Below are 18,453 nucleotides of genomic sequence, written 5' to 3'. Positions count from 1 at the left end.
AGTCGTTATCAGTGGGTGTTTCAATCTTCTGTTCTAGTCTCATTCAAAAGCGTTTCCCTTATCCAAGTTATCATACACTGTTTTTACTATATGGCTATTCAACTGACCCATCCTTACCCTAGACACCCACAGTCCCACATAATGCCCCCAGAGCTCTATAGGTTACATTAGAGTTAAAGGGGCAGAGGCAGGTTACAACACACAACCCATCTCCCCCCCCCCCCCCCCCCCCCAAACACACAACACCTACCAAACTGCAATAATGAAAGAAAAGGTAAGGGTTCCCAATATGGAGGAAATGTGACCAGCAGCTTATTGGGGTTCAGGGTAAAGATTAAAATATTTTAAGGGGATAAAACGGTGCCTTAGGAAATTTGTGATATGATGCCTAAAAAGTTGAGATGAGGTTAAGATCCTATATATATGTTTGGTAATGAAGCGAATGTGCCAAGAACAATAACTGGTGTAGGTAGGTTTAAAACCTCAAAGAATAATCCTAGATATATGCAGGGAGCTTCTTGAGTCTAGGAGTGTCTCGCAAACAGCTTGCACCCCTATCCTCAATCTCTTGGTTCATGACTTCCTTTTTCATTGGTCATGTTGGAGTTGTGATTCTATTTTAACAGCCTTGACATGCTCCACACCTCTCCCCAACTCAGCACAACATTTTTCTTTAGCCCAATTATTTGCTTGGTTTCCATGAACTTTGTTTCTCCCTCTAGAGTCCACACTGGTTTCTTCACATAAATCATTTAGTGTTTCTCCCATTTATTGTGCCTCATACCATGCTTTTCATCAAAACGTCTTAAATCACCTCTGGTATTTCCTGATCTTATGTGATGATGTACTTTCCTTGCCCTTGTTACCACTTAACCATGCTGGGTTTAATTTGGATCCAGCAATTCCAAGTCTCTGGAAAGGAGAGATTCCCATCACACTGTTAGGTGCATTGTGATGTGCTCACAATTTCGCATGCAGGATTCCCCTTCATGGTACCTCTCTCCACTGCTTTCTGCACACATGCCCTTACTAAACGGTTTGTGCTTTCCACCAAACTGTTTGTGTTGCATAAGGGCCAGTGAAATGATGTGTGGTTGCCAAATCTTCTAGAAAATCCGTCCTTCGTCTCCGGTGAAGTAAACTGGACACCATTGCCGGTCACAATGATCTTGGGGATACCTTCTCATGCAAAGACATCCCTCAAGAATTCTAAAACAGTATTTGTCACAACAGAACTCGCACAGCATACTGCCTCTCACTTGAGGTGTAGTCCACCCACAGCAGTACAAATCTTTCGCTTGGTGATAACACCTCAAATGGACCCACTATGTCTAGCACCAGCTTGCACAATGGCTCATCACAGGAGACAAAAGTTGTTCTGGCCGACTTGGACTTAACGTATGCAATCTCTTACCTTGCCTCCACTTGTGTTCCCACACTCTGCCACCAGTACAATTCTCTCACCCTGGCTATGGTTAAATTCTGACCTAGATGTTCTTCATAGGCAGGTTAATGATTTTATCATGTAGTCCCTTAGGAGAAACTAACCTCTCACCCCTACAAAGTTCATTTCTGATAATACTGAGTTTGTTACGTACATTCCAGAATTCCTTTACACCTTCAGGTACCTTACTGATGATTGGCCAACCTCCCACCACAAATTCCAATACTTGCTTTCGTGTCATCGTTGGATACCCCAATTTCCCATTCTGGTTTACTGATGGCTGGTTCTTTGATCCACATCGTTGACAACTCAACATAGTAAACAACCTGCTTGTCTAAAGGCAACCTAGACAGTCAGCAGGTGTTTCTAGTGCATGCCAAGTATTTCACTTTAAAATTTAAATCCATGAGTCCTTCCACCCACCTTTTTGTGTTTTTTGCCCTGTATGGTGTTTTAAACAGCCTGCCTGAAAATATTTGGACCGAAGGTCTGTGATCTGGTTTTACACTGAATGGCAAACCACATAAAAATAATCTAAATTGGTTAATGGCTCACATGCAGGCTAATGCCTAATGTTCTATCACCAAATAGCATTCTTCAGCCCCCTTCAGTGAAGCGAAGCGAAAGCTGCAATCTTCTCCTCAACAACCATTTGGGAAAGGGCTACACCCAACCCCTTCATGCTAGCATTCGTGGTCACCATTGTTTTTGTGGCAACATCAAAATGCCGTAGGGTAGGCATGCAAGCCATTTGAATCTCTACCTTAGCAATAGCCTCCTCACACTCTGGGGACCATGTAAACTCCCCTCCTTTCTTTTTTTGATAACCACTTTTTTTATTCAATTTGTTTGACATCAACGTTGTCACAGCAGAAACGAACAGATACAACTGTACATGCAACTGTGCCCTTGGTATATAGTCTCCCAGTACACATGATACAGGTGAGATTCTCAATCGTGTCAATGCAGGATGTGTAATAGAATCATAGTTCCCATTCCATATCTGCCCCCTGTCCACCTTTCCATTTTGACCAGATTTTTATATTTCTTCGGGCATCCCCTTGCCTCGTAAACAGCCCTCTCCATCTGGACACACAAGTCTACTCCCCTCCTCCATTGCGAGAGTTTAGGGGGAACGCTCGCCAACCAGTGTCTTGCAGTGTCTCGCTTTGCAACTATCAGGGCCGTCCCCACCAATTGTTTATTCAGCACGTTGCAATCGAATCGGAGCTAGGTATGCACAGTGCAAGTAGTATACTTTCAACAGTTGCAGTTTGGCAGATATGGCAGCTATTAAGGCATCCCGGCCGTCCTCTTTGCGCATAGCTGCCATCCATGTTTTCCATCTAGATCTCAGGGAGCAGAACAGCTCAGAAAAGTGTTTAATACAATTGAACAATATTTGGGAGATACCTCCTTTACTCAGTGCCTCCATCCACAACTTTGCCTCCGTTGGTCTAAACTCCAGAATTAAGGTGGCCTCAGGTATGTGGTATTTGAGTGCGTGTTGCAATTGTTAATATTTATGGAACGGGGTGTGTTGCATAGGTTCTTATTATCCTAATGAGGCTGCTGGATTTAGGCAGCAGTCGCATAGTTTGTGGGGTACTAAGTACAATTCCACACCAGGTGACACCTGTCTGCCTAATCCAGGTTTTCCTGCTAACTAGCAGCACTTCATCTCTACCCAAGAGCAAGGATGATTGTGGCAACTGGGCGCATGGCAAGAAAGACTCCTCGGGGGAATTGTGGTTGATTAGACCCCTTTCTCTCAGTTGCATTAGCTTCACACTGCAAAGACAGAGGCAGAATATAATTCAGTAAGGATTTATTGAAGTATATGCATTTTACATAAAATGGCATGTATTGCAATAACTAGGATGATAAAACACAATAAAAGCAAAATTGTGACAAGGAGTGAAACGCAAACAGTCCCGCCATACTGTCACTAGGAGTGATATATTTTCTTCTACCTAAGCTATGTTAGAGCACAGCATAGTAAGCCTTAATCCGCCCTTCAGTTTCCCCCCCGGGAAGACATCATACCCAAGTAAGGAAGCCTGTAGTCTAGAGAGACACTGTCCCCTTGTAGGCCAGGGGTTCGGCAGCCTAAGCAAGCAGCTTTAGCGAGCTAATCAGCATGCAGTTGTGATCATTTGGCTGGAATCTTCCTCTACCGTGTATGGGACAACGTTTTTATAATAAAACAGTTCACATTCTAAGAAAGGGTCCCCGCATAGGAATGTGTGCCTTTCTATGAATGTTGGAGACACAGCTTACCACTTTTGCTGGCAAACCTATCTGACTGCAGCCTTGAAGAAAGCCCAAAGTGAAATGAATGTCCTACTGAGAACGTAAGGCTTTTCTAGGCGAAAGAACAATTAGATAGAGAAAAATAAAACACTGCAAATTTGGCTATTGCTAGAAAAATAAATCAATGCTGAATAAAATGTAACTGGGCTAAAGTGCACAAGGGCAAGCCTAGTTTGCTAAAGTTATGTCTCAAATATGGCTAAAAAAGCTGTACAACAGGTGTGTGACATTGTGTATCGGTGTAATTCCTGGAAGGATTGCATGTGGTCCCGGACCACACATCACCAAGCAGTTATGCCAGTCGCGTCCCATCTTCAAAATCCTTCTAGCGCACTTGCCTCTCCCAACCAGGTTCCCCTCCATAGTGGAGTCTGATGTGTTAACTGCTTCCACCACCCAGGGTACCACTGTGCCTCCTGCCATCCCACAAACACCGTTCTGGTCACCTCTGGGAGGTTCTGTGACATTGGTCCATCATACTTCAAATCCAAAATGCGGGAAAAACCCAAACTTGTGAGCTCCAGCTTGTAGGCCGGGGCTGCCAATCCCCGTAAGCCATTGATGGAACAAAGGACCTGAGAAGCTAGGTAGTAGCAATGTGTAGTGGACATCCCCAACCAACCCTCCTTTGTACGTGCTTCTCCAACATGTTTTCTTGCCATGGTACCTTCTTTTGTTCTGCCAAAGGAAAGCAATGGCCACCGCATTCATTTGTCTGAACCACTGAGACAGTAGCTGTATTGGTAGGTTTTGGAGAAGATAAAGCGGTGCAGCACCAGCATCTTGACTAGGGCAATGCACCCTAAAATATTTCAGCGTAGTTTGTTCCACTTTTGCAAGTCTGTCTTCTCTTTATGAACAAGAGGAGTGATGTTTAGCACCCACGAAAGGGGTGGTTCCAATGCTATGCTATTTTGATTCCTAGAAACGTAAAGCTAAGTCTCCTTATTGGCAGCTCAGATTGCCAAGCAATTGCCTCTCGGGACCTAGTCAATGGAACCAAAAGAGATTTCTTTGGATTAATCGCTTGTCCAGACCATTCTACAAACAGATGCAGAAGATGAAGGCATCTCCTGTTCAGACTGGACAGATATACAAGCACATTGTCCGCGTACAGCGCTATATGGTCTCCCCCCCCCCCCCCCCCCCCCCCCAGCACCAGCCTGTCACCAGTGGGTCTTCCCTGAGCATGTAAGCTAATGGTTCAACGGCCAAGGCAAAGAGAACAGAAGGAGGGACAATGGGCATCTCTACTGTGTCCCTTTACAGGTAGGAAACGTCTCAGACACTGTCCCGTTGACCAGGACCTGGCTTTTGGGAACCAGTAGAACAAATCTACTGTGCGCTGGAATCTGTTGCCAAAACCAGCTTTGACCAATACCTGTCGTAAGTTTCCCCAATCGACAGTGTTGACCGCTTCCTCAAAATCTATTAGTATCAATGCCAGCAGTCCCCAGAGGGACATGCCTGTGCGCCAGCGCAACGTTCAAGTGCCTTACAGTGTTTAGTGCAGTGGTTTGGTATGAACCCACGCTGGTCTGGGTGAACTACAGTCCCTAGAACCCTCTGCAGATGTTTCACCAATATTGTTGCATATAACTTTAGCTCTCCATTGATCAGCTATATCGGTTTGTATTATGCTCATGACAAGGATAGTGGCTTAGTCTTAGGAAGGACCACTATGGTGGCCAGGTCTAGGGTGTCCGGAAAGGTGCCCAGTTCCAATGCCTCCTCATATAAGACTAGCAGTCGGGTTCTCAAAAGGTCTTTAAACCTGAAATAGAATTCCATTGGCTACCCATCCGGGCCCAGTGTTTCCCCAGCCTTTAATGCTGAGATACCAGTGTTTATTTCTTCCAGCGAGATGGGTTGATCCAGTGACCCCAATTTCTGCTCTGATGCTCGTTAGGGACAACTCATTTAACAGTACTTTCTTTACCTCTGCCTGGGTCCTAGGGGCCGCAGCATATAGCCTGCATAATATTGTGCAAAGAGTGCTAATCCAGCAGGAGTGTTGTGGGACACTTCTGCTTTATCAATCACTTCAGGTATCACAAGTCCCGCCTTGTGGCAAGCCAGCATAATAATTTAGTAGTGTTGTCACACACCCGTAGATCTCGCCCACGAAACACACCATAACTGTTTAGCTGCCCCCAGGGATTGTGCCCTTATTTCCTCTTGCACCAGATTCAGGGTATGCTCATTTGTTTCCTGTCCTTTCTGGGCTGTGCACCTCTCCAGTTGAAGCACCTTTGCCTCAGATCAGGTGATATTTGCTTATCTCATCCTCTTCCACATTTGGAGGGGGGGCTCTGGCTCGGCCCCTTATTGTGGCTTTCCCAGCCTCCCACAGCAGCACATTTGTGGGCACCGTCCCTTCATTTAGCTCGAAATAGCGGACAATCTCCACCTTCAAGTTTGCAACATATTCCCTGTTTTGGAGAAGCCAGGTATTGAGGCGCCACATGGGATGCTGCATTGGGAAAGTTGAACCGAAGTTCAGAAGAACCGGAGCATGATCTGAGATGCCCAGAGTCAGTATCTGAACCTGCCTAACCCTGAGCAGATCTGCCGTTGGCATAAAGACCATGTCAATTCGTGGCTGCGTATGAAACGCTGCAGATGTGTAGTATATTCCTTGGAGCGTGGGTTTCCAATCTGCCACATCTCGCAGAAGCCCAAATTGGACACCCATGGTTGCAGGGACACTGAGCGTCAAGTTCTAGCCTCTGAGGCTATACTGTTAGTGTCTACCTCTGGGTCCAGAAAATCATTCATGTCACCCCCTATGACTGTACATCCAGGAAGCATCTGTGCCACCACTACTGTCAATGTCTAGAAAGTGGCCAAGAGCTATGGGAGGTGCATAGACACATCATGTGTAAGCGGCTTTCCCGCTCCATACCCGCCAGCGCTATATATCTGCCCTGTAGGTCCAGCTATGTTTGATGTACCACCGTAGGAAATCCCTACAGAGCATTATATCAGCCCCCTCGAAGTCGTGCATGGTATACCCAGGCAAATCCATACCGTGCCAGGAAGGGACAAGACACACCCTTCACGTGTGTCCCTTGTGGGAATAGATGGATGGAGCACTTGCATATGGCAGAGTACTGCCGTCGGCTTAATTTTAACCAGCAACCAGTTAACATTCCAGAAAACCACCTTAACCATAGCCATGGGAAGAGTCTGTCTGATTTACCAACTGGGCCCGTGGCCAATCCCTTACCCAATTTAGGTGTTATAACATACATTTATTTCTCAATTGGACTACCTGGGATTCCATAAGATATCTTGGAACAGATTTGTCTGTGTGATGTTGCAAACAATAAACGTGCTATAACAAACATGTACTCAAACACTCCACAACTTTTCACAACTCCCCCCCCCCCCCCCCCCCCCCACCCTACACTTCCCCTCCCAACCAGACGAAGCATCTGTTGTCCCATTTATCTCCCCAACGCAACTAAGCGAACTTAGTTTGGAGTGGTGGACCCCTCCATTTGTTAGGATTAGAGTATTGCCTGTTCAGACCGTACAAACTTAACTGCCTTGGTGCAACCCATTTATACTAGTGGCATCTGGCGGTCTCAACTTGCAGTTCTGTTGTATCACTGTCTTTCTCTTGGGGTTGGTGACTCTCCTATGTTGTGCTGACTCTGGTGCCGGTTTATTCAAGTTCGGTGAGCGGAAAGCAGGGCCTACCTCTGTCTGCCACCTGCGGGACTGTGTACAGGATTGCTTCAGTCGACCGGGTTTCTGCTCCTGGGGTCTGGTCGGGCATGTTGTGGACTGCTCCAGGGAGGCAGATGAGCGTTCATCCTGTTGCAGGCATCGTTCCTCTGTCGCCCACCCCCATGCGGCTTCTGGAGTCTCAAATAAGTGTGCTTTACCACCGTGCAGCACCTTGAGGCAGGTGGGAAAAGGAAGCATGTAGTAGACATGGAGTGTCCTTAACTTTTGCTTGACCGGCTCGTAGGAGCTTTGGTGTAACTGCACCACTCTAGTATATCTTTGCATTTTGGTGCCGAAGATCAGCTTGACGCGAGTTTCTTGCAGGATACAGTTTTGGAAATTGTAACAAGCATTTGCAATACAATGGGTCCCACGTTTGCTCGAGTTAGAGCTATTAGCGTTGTGAATTCCTAACTGAACTTTTCTGATAATGTGTTTTACAATGATTACAAGGAGGAGGGTGGTGAAGAGAATTATGGCCCTGTTCCTGCAGACTGGAAATGTCACCTGTGTGACTTCGCTTGCCAGACTGCTAAATGTGGGACTCTTGAATTAAATCTTGTCAGTGTCCCTCAACAGAGCAAAGGCAAGCTTTGTGAAAAAATTTCTCGCCACCTGTCCGTTTTAGTTGACGCACCCCCCCCCAGAAAAAATAAAATAAAAATAACGTTTGACATCTTCGTGAGAATGAAAGGTTATGGGAAGGGAGCGTTTTTCTTGGTCAGAGATGCGTAAACTGTCAGACCCTATGTACATACCATTACGTGATGTACAAAGGCATCTCCTTTAAAGCCCATCTGTTACCAAGCACGTGCAAAGCATTGACTGCTGATTTGATTGACCAGGAGCAAAACGAGTAATTTGAATATTAGAACAATGTGATACATGTCTCTGGGGCTTCTGCTAACATTACAATAGACGTGCAAATAAAACCAATTTTAAGGCAGCTAAAAAAGAGCACCCCAAAAGCTTCAGAACGCCATACATGTGAAAGTGATATCCCTTAAACTGTGCACTTCGAAATATGAATATGGTTCTTTAGGCAACATTTTTTTATCATCACTATGTAATGTTCCACAACAGCAAAACGTCTTTCTCTGTCTTCTACACATAAAACCTTAGAGCTAAAACTGAGGACTTGCTTTTGAGGGCGTTATTAAATCTGCTAGCAGGGATGGGAGGACAGGAAGGACAACACAGAGAGCAGGGGCGGTTTCAAGGGACCCCTTAAAGAAGCAATGCCAGTTATAGCCTTGTGGGGCCCAGAGCTGCTGCCCTCAGTGTTTTCTGTATGCTTTTGTGCCTGGTGTTTTTTTTTTTTTTTTTTTTTTTTTTTTTTTTACAGTGGATTTAGTTTGTCTAAGTAAATTGTAAGTTGGCTTTTCGCTGTATTTAAATGCATGCTTGTGGGATCATACTCGTACAAACATCGCGCTTTCAGTCACTAATCAGCAGGGCACACCCTTGAAGCAGCTCCGATCGGAGCACAGCAGCTGGTCTTTTCCGGCTATGGGAAAGGCAACAAGGAAAATAAAGCTCTCCATTCCAAGCCAAACGTGGGAGCGAAGATAAACGAGGGCGACTGGAAAAGTCTCCCTCTGCTGTTGGTTTTATGTTTGCACAGGGATCTGGTGGTGAGGCGGGGGGTGGAATTAAACACACACCCATAATGTAAGACCAACAGGCAAATACTGGGAAAAAAAGTCCCCTACAGAAGACATGAACAGGACATAGTGTAACATACAGTAGTTGGTGCTGCTCCCAAAGTGAAAAAGGCAGGACCAAGAGGCAGAACTGACCACTAGCAAGTAACAATTTTTTTGAAGGACACTGGAACCAACAAGTGTAATTGCTGGAAGCCACAGTATAAGTATACTTAAAAGTATACAATTTGTTGAACGCTTATGCTTGACCTAAAAATGGGCTATTATGGCTCTAGGCGATGCTTGGCGGGGGGAGGGCCCAGATGTCAGGGCCCTGTGGGCATGCTCCACAGTGAACCATAGTTAATTTATCTATTGTCATCCATGGCTTCAGCCAGTCCTTTAGGAAGTCTGCTGTCCGTGTCTGTTCTGTTTTCCTTCAGGAAAGCCCATAAATCTCAGATGATTGCACTGTGGCCGATTTTATGCGTTCTTGGTGAGTTCTTGAAGTTCGTACGTTCTGGTGAGGAGGTGGATAATTTTAGTTTTCAATTCCACTACTTCATCTTCTCCTACTGACACGTGGTTCTCAGTTTCTGTGATGGCACCCTTTAAGTCCAGATGAAGCAGAGTAAATCCATATTTCACTTATTTGGTTTTCCACAGCTGCTTGGGAGGTGTGGATTGCCTGTAGGATTTTGTCTGTGTCCCTCCCATACCAGCTGCTGCTAGTTCCCCATTAGCATCTCCATGCTACCCCCCCTCCCCTCCAAGGAGTGGTATACTAGTCAATGCATGGCTGGGATGCTGGCAGCATTATTTTTTCCCCCCATCGCAAGCCTACGACTTGTTCCTGCTCTGGCGATCTGAATGATGTCACGCGACCCACTAGGGGCCATTCCACTCCCAGGATCTGGTCATAGTCCTCCCGGAGCTCAGTAAGTTGCTACTTCGTGGCCATGTGGAATCTGCCCCGGATCTCTCTATTGCGGGGAGTCCCTTTCCACTTTTTTCACTTATAAGCTTCCCTGGCTCATTCATTCTCACTCCTGGTGCCACTCATGCCCTAGGGATGCCTCAGGTAGTGTTGCCTATCTGCCTGCGTACTTTGTGCTCCAAGTTTTGCCCAGGTCAGTATTCTTTCTCCCTAGGCGTTTCCTCATCAGCACACTCCCAGCTCGCCTCCGCCTCTTGCCGAGTCAGGCATCCTGGGCGGACCTTTCATTACTACTGGGTCACATACTGTCTCTCCCTCACGCCTCTCTCCTTCACACTGCTCACGGGCATGTCTGTGCCAGCAGCATGCCTCATTCGCCGGTCACACCCACATTCCTTCCTTCTCCTCCACTTTGGAGCTCACTGTTACTGTTTGGGGACTGCCATGCCCTGCAGAGGCACAACCCCTTGTGCCACTACTTCTGTCCCACTCTGCTGCAATGATGGGATTTCCCCACTCAGTGCTCTGTCCAAACTCCTCTCATACCGAGGCCCCAGCGACCAAGTGCCATCATCGTACCGGGCCATGCTCACATAGCCAGCTGTCATCTGGTGTGTCAAGCAGTCTCCTCTGGGCCTCCTCCCTCCGCTCCTTTCCACCGCTGCCGCCACCCAGGCATTACCACTTCGGGTCTTACCTCCTCCCTGCCGCACAGTTTTCACCCCAGACCAGGGGCCCCCTGGAGCCTTGCAGTGCCGTGGCCCCCGGTGGTACGTCTTCAGCCTGCACCACATATTGCCCGGGAGAGACCTCTCTCCAGAATCACCATGCGGTGTTCTGTAATCAGAGCTCACCCGCAGATCCAGCTGCCATCTTCTGAACCACCATGCCAGGCCTGCAGCCCCATCTACTTGCAGGTCCTCTGGATTGAGTCACCGCCCCCCGACTGCTCCACTGTCAAGAGAGGGGTCGCCAGTCAGGCGAGGCAGTTGGGGTGCCGAACAGGATGGCAGATTGTGGTGGGTGACAGAGGGGTCCGGAGCACTCTTAAAGTGCGAACGCCGTGATGCCCCAAGCCACGCCCCCAACTCCACTCCTTAAGTAACAGTCTCAATGGTTGCACCATACTGGCAAAGGTATAAATAAACTTTGAGTAATATTCTGAAAGGCCCAAGAACAATCTAACCTCATCTGTTACTTGGTGCAGACGCCTGAGATATGGCATTTGCCAATTAGAACTTGGAGTGAATACCATAATCTGAGATTTTTGTGTCCTAGATAAGAGACTGTACTTATTTTAAATTTGCACTTCACCCTCTTGAGGGTGAGCCCCATTCCTTTAACTTGATAGCACCTATGAGTATGGTACCATGACTTGGTCTGTCTTTACTGTATACCAAGTTGTCTTGGAAGTACATGACTCAGTTAATCCCAGACAAAACCTCATTCATCAACCTCTGGACACAGGCTGCAGCCAAAGCCAACCCAAATGGCATCCTCCCAGGAATCTAAATGCTCCCAAAGGTGTGACAAAGGAATTCTACGAGCAGTCATACCTGATGGTAAACGGCTGACAGGTCCAACACACTGACATTGCCAATGCCTCATTAATGTTGGGAAATGGTTGGCGAGCCACCCAAATGCATTTGTTGAGTTCTCCTAAGTCTATATTATTTCCATTGTCCTTGGGGCTAAAACTATGGGGGCCAACCACTCTGAGGATTCTAGTTGCTCCGTTACACCCAAGCATTGCAATCTGTCCAATCTTTCTTGCAGGGGTTTTAGCACAAGTTTCCAGGTACTCTTCTCACCTTGTGCACTACTAATTTGGCTTTCACTTTCAGATGATCTTGAGCTTGAACCCCTTCAACAATCCCAAATCATCTTTGAAAACTTCAAGGAACTCCTCCACAATGTCTGCATAGCCACTGATGTGTGATACTAGCATAACTTGATCAGGTGAATTTGGATTTGGAATAATTCCTAGATCTCTCTGGTGGCGCCATCCTAGGAGATTGATTCCCTGTTTGTCCGCATACACCTTACCAATGATCTCAGCCTTTTAAATTTATAGTCAATTCTTTGCCCACCATAGCCTATTGGATGATGTCAGGTGAACATAAGGTGATAGCCTCTTACCGAATATTTGGTCCCATTTCATGTCATCTGAGGAGGTTAATTCGAGACCCTGATTCTGCTTAAACAGGCACAATCTTACCATCAATGGCATCACCAGATTTGGGCATGACTATCCTATCACCAGCTACATTCCCCTTGTGTTTGGCCATACAATCAGAGTTTGTCCCATGTAGTATTCTATTTTGATGGACATCCGGACCCATTGCAACACAGTTTACCTTGGCATTTTTGCAAACCCATGGGAAATGCCCCTTTACCACAGTTTCTACAACTGGCATTGTTGGCATAGCAACTCGGGTAGTTCGACATGTAGATTAGACTTCCCTACTTGTAGAATTTGAGCTTAGAATCCTTTGTCACCCCAGGATTCCGTTTGGACTTCTGTTACTTTTTGTACTGGCCTCAAATAAGTATCCGTCTTTACACTCGGGGTCTAACTCAATTACTGCTGAAACACGGAGTGTAAACAATGGTGCTATTACACATTTCCTTGACCCACCTGTATGTGCGCTTCATTCTCTCTACAATGTTGATGGCCTCTTTAAGGAAGGATTCTTAGCTAGTAGTTTCTCTTGTACTTTGAGATTGTTGGTACACTGCACCTGTTGGTACCTGATGAGTCTGTCATGTCAGTAAAATCACAGGTTTGGGCAAGGGACTACATAATTCCATCCCTTTTCCCCTTTAGCCTGTACCCCCATGGAAAACTGTGTCTCTCCATAACTATATTGATGTGTGGCCTAAAGAGCGCCCATAGCATAAGCACTGATGACTCCAAGGTCTCCAGGTTTTCCTTCACCATCACTGACTTAATGGATCACGGTGCTCATAGATGTTTCAACAGTCTATGCCCAGAATATGAGGGAGAACTCCCTATTTTCTGCCTGGCGAGAACTTCTCCCCACCTATTGCTACTAGGTACGTATCAAAAAGGCACTTTCACTTTTTCCAAGGCAACAAAGGTTCACCTTATTCTGATAAGAATTGAGGAAGTTGAATACATTCTGCTTGCCACCCCTGCAACTCAACTTAAAGTAATAAAGTAATACAACAATTAAAAATAATAAGTCAACATAAGGCAACATAAGAAACTTAAATAATTCTCCTATTTCTTACAATTCAATTTTGGATACTCTGTGCTCTCATGAGAGGATATAGTGGTATATGGTGGCTGTCTGTGTTCTGTATAAATTTTAACAGTCAAAGAGACAATCAAATCTGCACCTTACTCCAAATGTTTTGTGGAACCGCAGAGTTGATAAAATCTCCAGGTGTTGGTGGTCTTGCTTAACAAATTAATTATACCCAGTGATGTATATGCACCATGAATTACTTCATTGTAACAAATTGCCCCGAGACAAATAGCACAGACCGAGATAATTTGTATTGCTTACTGTAAATATGACATTTACATTTTGGCATGTCCTATTAAACTTGTGTAATCATACCATAAGATCCAAAACTATTTAGCATTAGCTGACACTTATTAGTTTGCTAGAAGTTGTTACGTGGACAAATTATAAAATGTTGCTGTGAAGCATAAGCAGATGTAGCCTTCATATTTGTTCTTTTCTTTCTTTTGTTTTCAAGTCTGCAATTTCAGTAGATGTACTTAGGCAGGCTTATTATTGCCACCTCTCAGCTGAGCTTTCACTCACCCTAAGTTTAGCTCCTATGGTGGAGCGCTTGTCAAACTCGGGTGATTCCATGTGTTTTATATCAATGAACATCACGATTTGCATTGCTTTTAATTGTCAGTTTTCTCTTGCACACTAGACTTCTATGTGTAGGTTTTGTTCTGTGGCTCAAGCTTTTACGTTTTAATCTAAAATGTAGGGTTAGAAATATAAATTGGATGTCTGAAAAAGGTGTGCCTTGTCTTTTCATGTGAACAGTCAGTTTTAGGTTCCTATCTGTGCAATGAGCGCATTTGGACCTTTCTGTTTTAAGTGTGCAGTTATACAGTGATGATTGGTGGGTTTTGAGCGAGACGTGGTTTACAATGCAATGAAAATAATTTTTTGCACATTGTTGAAAAGAGTAAAGCACATGCGTGTTCTAGGTATTGGAAAGGAAGCTTACATCATGGATGACTGTAGGAACTGTAAAAATGCCAAATAGCTGTGGCATGTTTAATTTGATGCATATAGTTTTTGCTGTCCCTCTGTGGAGGGTGGGCACATGCGTGTGAAGTTGGTTATTAAATGCTCAATCAAAGCTTGAGATGTGTGCTTCTCAACGTCATCTCCATGGGCTAGAATCTCAGTGGTTCATGTTAAATTTTACTCAAAGATTTTCTTACCTCTTTCAGATTTTAAGGAGAGTTTACCAAAAGTGTATGCTGCAATCGAAGAAGCAGACTTCTTAGCAATTGATGGAGAATTTTCAGGTAATGGTTCCTGCTTAATTTTTTGTGTATTTTGTCACCTACGTTGGTCTCCCTGTTCGTTGCTTATCTTCTGGGGTCTTGTTGGCAAATCAGTCCTGCTCACCTAAAGTAGGGGGTAGACATTCTCTGTGCAGAAGACTTTGCAATTTTGCATTTGACCCTAGTAGGCTTACAGAGAAAGCTGAATAGATTTAATAATTATTGTGAGGCCAACAAACTAAAGGTGAATTTGGAAAAACAAAAGTAATTCATTTTGGGAAGAAAGACAAATACTATAAATGGTTACGTAATAGGGTGGAGGTGGTATCATCCTACAAGTATCTTGGCGTGATGTTTACTAGACAGCTGATTTGGACCCTTCAAAAAGAACTGGTTGAAATGCGAATAGTAGCAACAATTGTGGGCATAGTTTCAAGTATACCTATGTGGGCTACCTCTTGGTCTCCACTCCGGACAGCTTATAATGCAATGTTCCCTACACAGTGTTTATGGGGCAGAGGTATTGTCCTTAAGCGCAGAGGGAAGTGAAATTAAGTGTTTAAAAAAACTGTTAGTCCTCCCAAAGAGTCCGATGCATGCAATTATACTGGAAGGGGATTTGCAGGCATGGAAATTCTCAGTTTATAAAGCAACCCTGCGATTTTGGGACAAACTTGGTTCTCAGAGGGACAGAAGATATTGGCCTTATGTGCTGCGGAAATAGGAAGGAGTGAGTTAAGGTGGCTGGTGCAGGTCAGTAAAAGGTTGGCAGTAATTGCGGGGACCCTTAAAATGGAAAATGGAGGGATTTAAGATAAGAGGCCTCCCATCTTTCGAATGCTGAAAATAAAAAGGGCTGTAGAAGAGTCTAGATTGGCTCACATGGAGTATGTTGGGATCAGGCCCTCCTGCAAGTACATGGTAGAATCATGGGAAAATAGGAGGGCATTTCGGTACTTATTAGTGTGGCCTGGTGCCCAGCTACGCTCAGCCCTATTAAAATTTCGGTTGGCTTTAAACTTTCGTTATTAAAAGGCTGAAACATTTGCAGCCTTTTTAGATGCAGAGAATAACTGCACATTTGGGTTGTGGTATCATAATTTTAATGTTCATCTGGTGATAGATTGTCGTCATTTTAATAGAATTGTTGTTTTTGATTTTTAAGTCTTTATTTATAAGATATGATATAAGTCAACATAATGAGGCACTTGCTCTTAAGTTAAATATGGAATTTTTAGATGTTGCATGCACTTTGACAAAAATGTAAAATATTTGTTTGGACTAGTGGTGTAAGAGGATTGGTTAAGAATGTTCGATTGTTAAGGCACGGTTGCTGGGGGGAAAACAATTGTATGTATTAAATGTTGGGTACATGAATTATAACTTGTTAGGGAGGAAGTGAGTGGGGTGGGGAGTACATTATTTATTTTTATTTGTATGCATGTTTTAAAGACTGTGTCTAAACATTAAACAATAAACCTTGAACCTGAACTTAGCTTTATTTTACAGACTTACAAGTTTGTGTATTTGTTTGTACATATGGTTGATTTGTTTTTGGTTGTTAGTGCAGAGTACAGATGAGGAAACTCTACACTGCACGAGGTGCTGCATGAAGTTACTGAAAGAGTACCGGATGAGCACGAGCAAATGCATATATAGTGTACAGGGGAAATTTTAACACCAATATGTTACCTGCATTTTCTTATGTCTTAAAGATTTAATTATAGATGTAGTATAGCATGTAGTGCAGATTTTGTTCCACTGTACATTAAAACTTGTAACAGGCTAAAGGAACAATTAGTAAAGTTGCTGTCTATAGCCAACAGCTGAAAGCTTTGTCTGTGGGAGATGGTAGAGAAATAATATTGAGCTTATAGTGAATGAGTTATCAGTGCTCAATACAGTCTTTCTTGCCTTCTTATGAAGAGCTGTCAGTGGGCAGGAAGGATAATTTCAATAGGCTGTCCTCCGTGAAACAATGAGTCTAGATTTGTGTGCTAGAGATTAGAGGTCAAGAGCTAAATGGACTGTCCTTTACAAATGGAGCTTAGGTTGGAAAATGGCACATTAGTTTGTGTGTTGCTCATTTTTAGGGTTGAGCGCAGAAGCGCTCTGTCCCTGTTGTAACCTCTCTTTGGGCTTTTAACCACACCCATGTCATGCCTGCCACTTCCATTGGTTCGTCGGCTTGCCTTTTAAATTAGTGAAAGGCATGCATACGTCATGCTTTCTTCAGTGTTTAGCCCTCCCGATGCGCACCGGCCAACTACTGAAAAATGAGGCTCCATGTTTTCAGTATGGTGTCCAGACTACTTTATCTTTTTATTTTTCATGCAGCGTGATCGTGCTGGGTTTTACTCAGCGCAATCATACTTGTTTTTTTGTTTTTGTTTGTTTTTTTTTCAGCGGGATTGCGCTGTGTTTTACAAAGCTCGATCATGCTCTGTTTTTTTCTTTCAATTTGTGTAGCAAGAAAAGTCCAGTTAAAAATGTACAATACTAATAGCTCTAACTCAAACAAATGTTGGACCCTTTGTATTGCAAATGCTTGTTTTAATATGCTGCTGCACACCTGTGTTCAACCTTCCCCATTGCTTAAAGGCACCCCCACTCTTTGCTGGTGAGGCTGAGATGGGACTACAGTCCCTCAGCACTCTTAAAGGCAAGATGGGGCCTGAGGGGCAGCGACATGCACAACAAGGATACAGCAGCGCAGGACGTTCCCAGGTGTGAACCTGGGTGAAGACCAGCAGAAGACTGGGCCTGTCTTTGGCTGTAAAAGACTGGGCTGGGCCACTCCCCTTTCATTAGCATCTAAAGGTACTGTGTTCTTCCACTTCTACTTTTGACTACTCATTGCCCCTAGGTTCTGTCTGCAGGGTCTCTCTTCCCTCATGCTATGGGGTAACGTGGAGCTCCTCCCTCAAAACCTATGCCTGGCACTACCTTGGATGGCTTGTTGCAGCAGGCTGTTGGGAGTGATTAGCAAGGAAATTAAACTGGAAGAGCGGCATTAATCCTTGTTCTCCTCACTTCACTGAATCTTTGCGGACCCCGTGCAAGCTAACTGTGGCGACAAGGGTTCCTACTCAATGCAAGCTGAGAGTCCTGGCGCTCCAGGTATTCCAAATGGTCATTTTAGTCCTGGTGTTAGCAAAATCGCAGAGCCCGTTGGCCACTCTGAGGGGACACAGATACAAGCTTTAATTCCTTTCACTGAAGACGTAGGGGCAAATTGAAATGTTATGGGGGGAAAGATGAAGGTAGAGCGAGGCCAAATTTAAGAGGCAATGTCCCGGTCCCTTATCTTTGCCTAGCCCAGACCTTGGCCCTAACTCTGGCCTCAGTAGCTACAACATAAGCAAGGCTGGGGAAGCAGTGCCTGACCTAGTTGAGGAAATTCGTAAGGGTGTGCAAACTTATTCCCGTGCGTGCTGGGGCAGATTATCACCGGTCTTGAGAAAATGATGAAGCGCTGGCAAGTTTGAGTGGTACTTTTGTGGAACATCGCTCTGCAGTGCTACTGCAATCTAGTTCCAGGGCTCTGTGTTCCGATTACTGTTTCATCCACCAAGACACATGTTCCAGCGGATCAGTGGGCATCTCCACAGGAAGAGTTGACCATTCGATGACCATTCTAGAGGGAGCAGACGTGATTGTGTTGAGAATGGGCCCTGTTCGCAAGGCAGACTGCCCGGAGGAAGTGGGGCACTGGAGCAAATCAAAGGGCCCTGTGGCCATTGAGAAATAGATCTAGTTGTATTTAAGAACCCTTGCTTCTGAAGCTCCCCTCATTAGAATTACCCTCCCAGACAACCCCCTTTATCTTAAAAGGGGCTCCCCCTCTGAGGAACGAAACCCAAGAAGACCATGA

General features: G+C 44.9%; 1 protein-coding gene across 4 annotated transcripts in view; it reads left to right on the top strand.

Annotated features, from left to right (window-relative positions):
• Window positions 1–18,453, top strand: part of PARN (poly(A)-specific ribonuclease) — a 690,538-nt gene that overhangs the window by 53,400 nt on the left and 618,685 nt on the right. For all 4 annotated transcript variants that reach the window (XM_069210428.1, XM_069210424.1, XM_069210427.1 and 1 more), the window contains exon 2: window positions 14,523–14,600. In XM_069210428.1, coding sequence (XP_069066529.1) covers window positions 14,523–14,600 — 78 coding nt within the window. The remainder of the gene's footprint in view (window positions 1–14,522; window positions 14,601–18,453) is intronic.

Source organism: Pleurodeles waltl, chromosome 10 (genome assembly GCF_031143425.1).
Source record: "Pleurodeles waltl isolate 20211129_DDA chromosome 10, aPleWal1.hap1.20221129, whole genome shotgun sequence".
NCBI lineage: Eukaryota > Metazoa > Chordata > Amphibia > Caudata > Salamandridae > Pleurodeles > Pleurodeles waltl.
The sequence above is the reverse complement of the archived record's forward strand: the minus strand, read 5'-3'. Positions and strand labels throughout refer to the sequence as shown.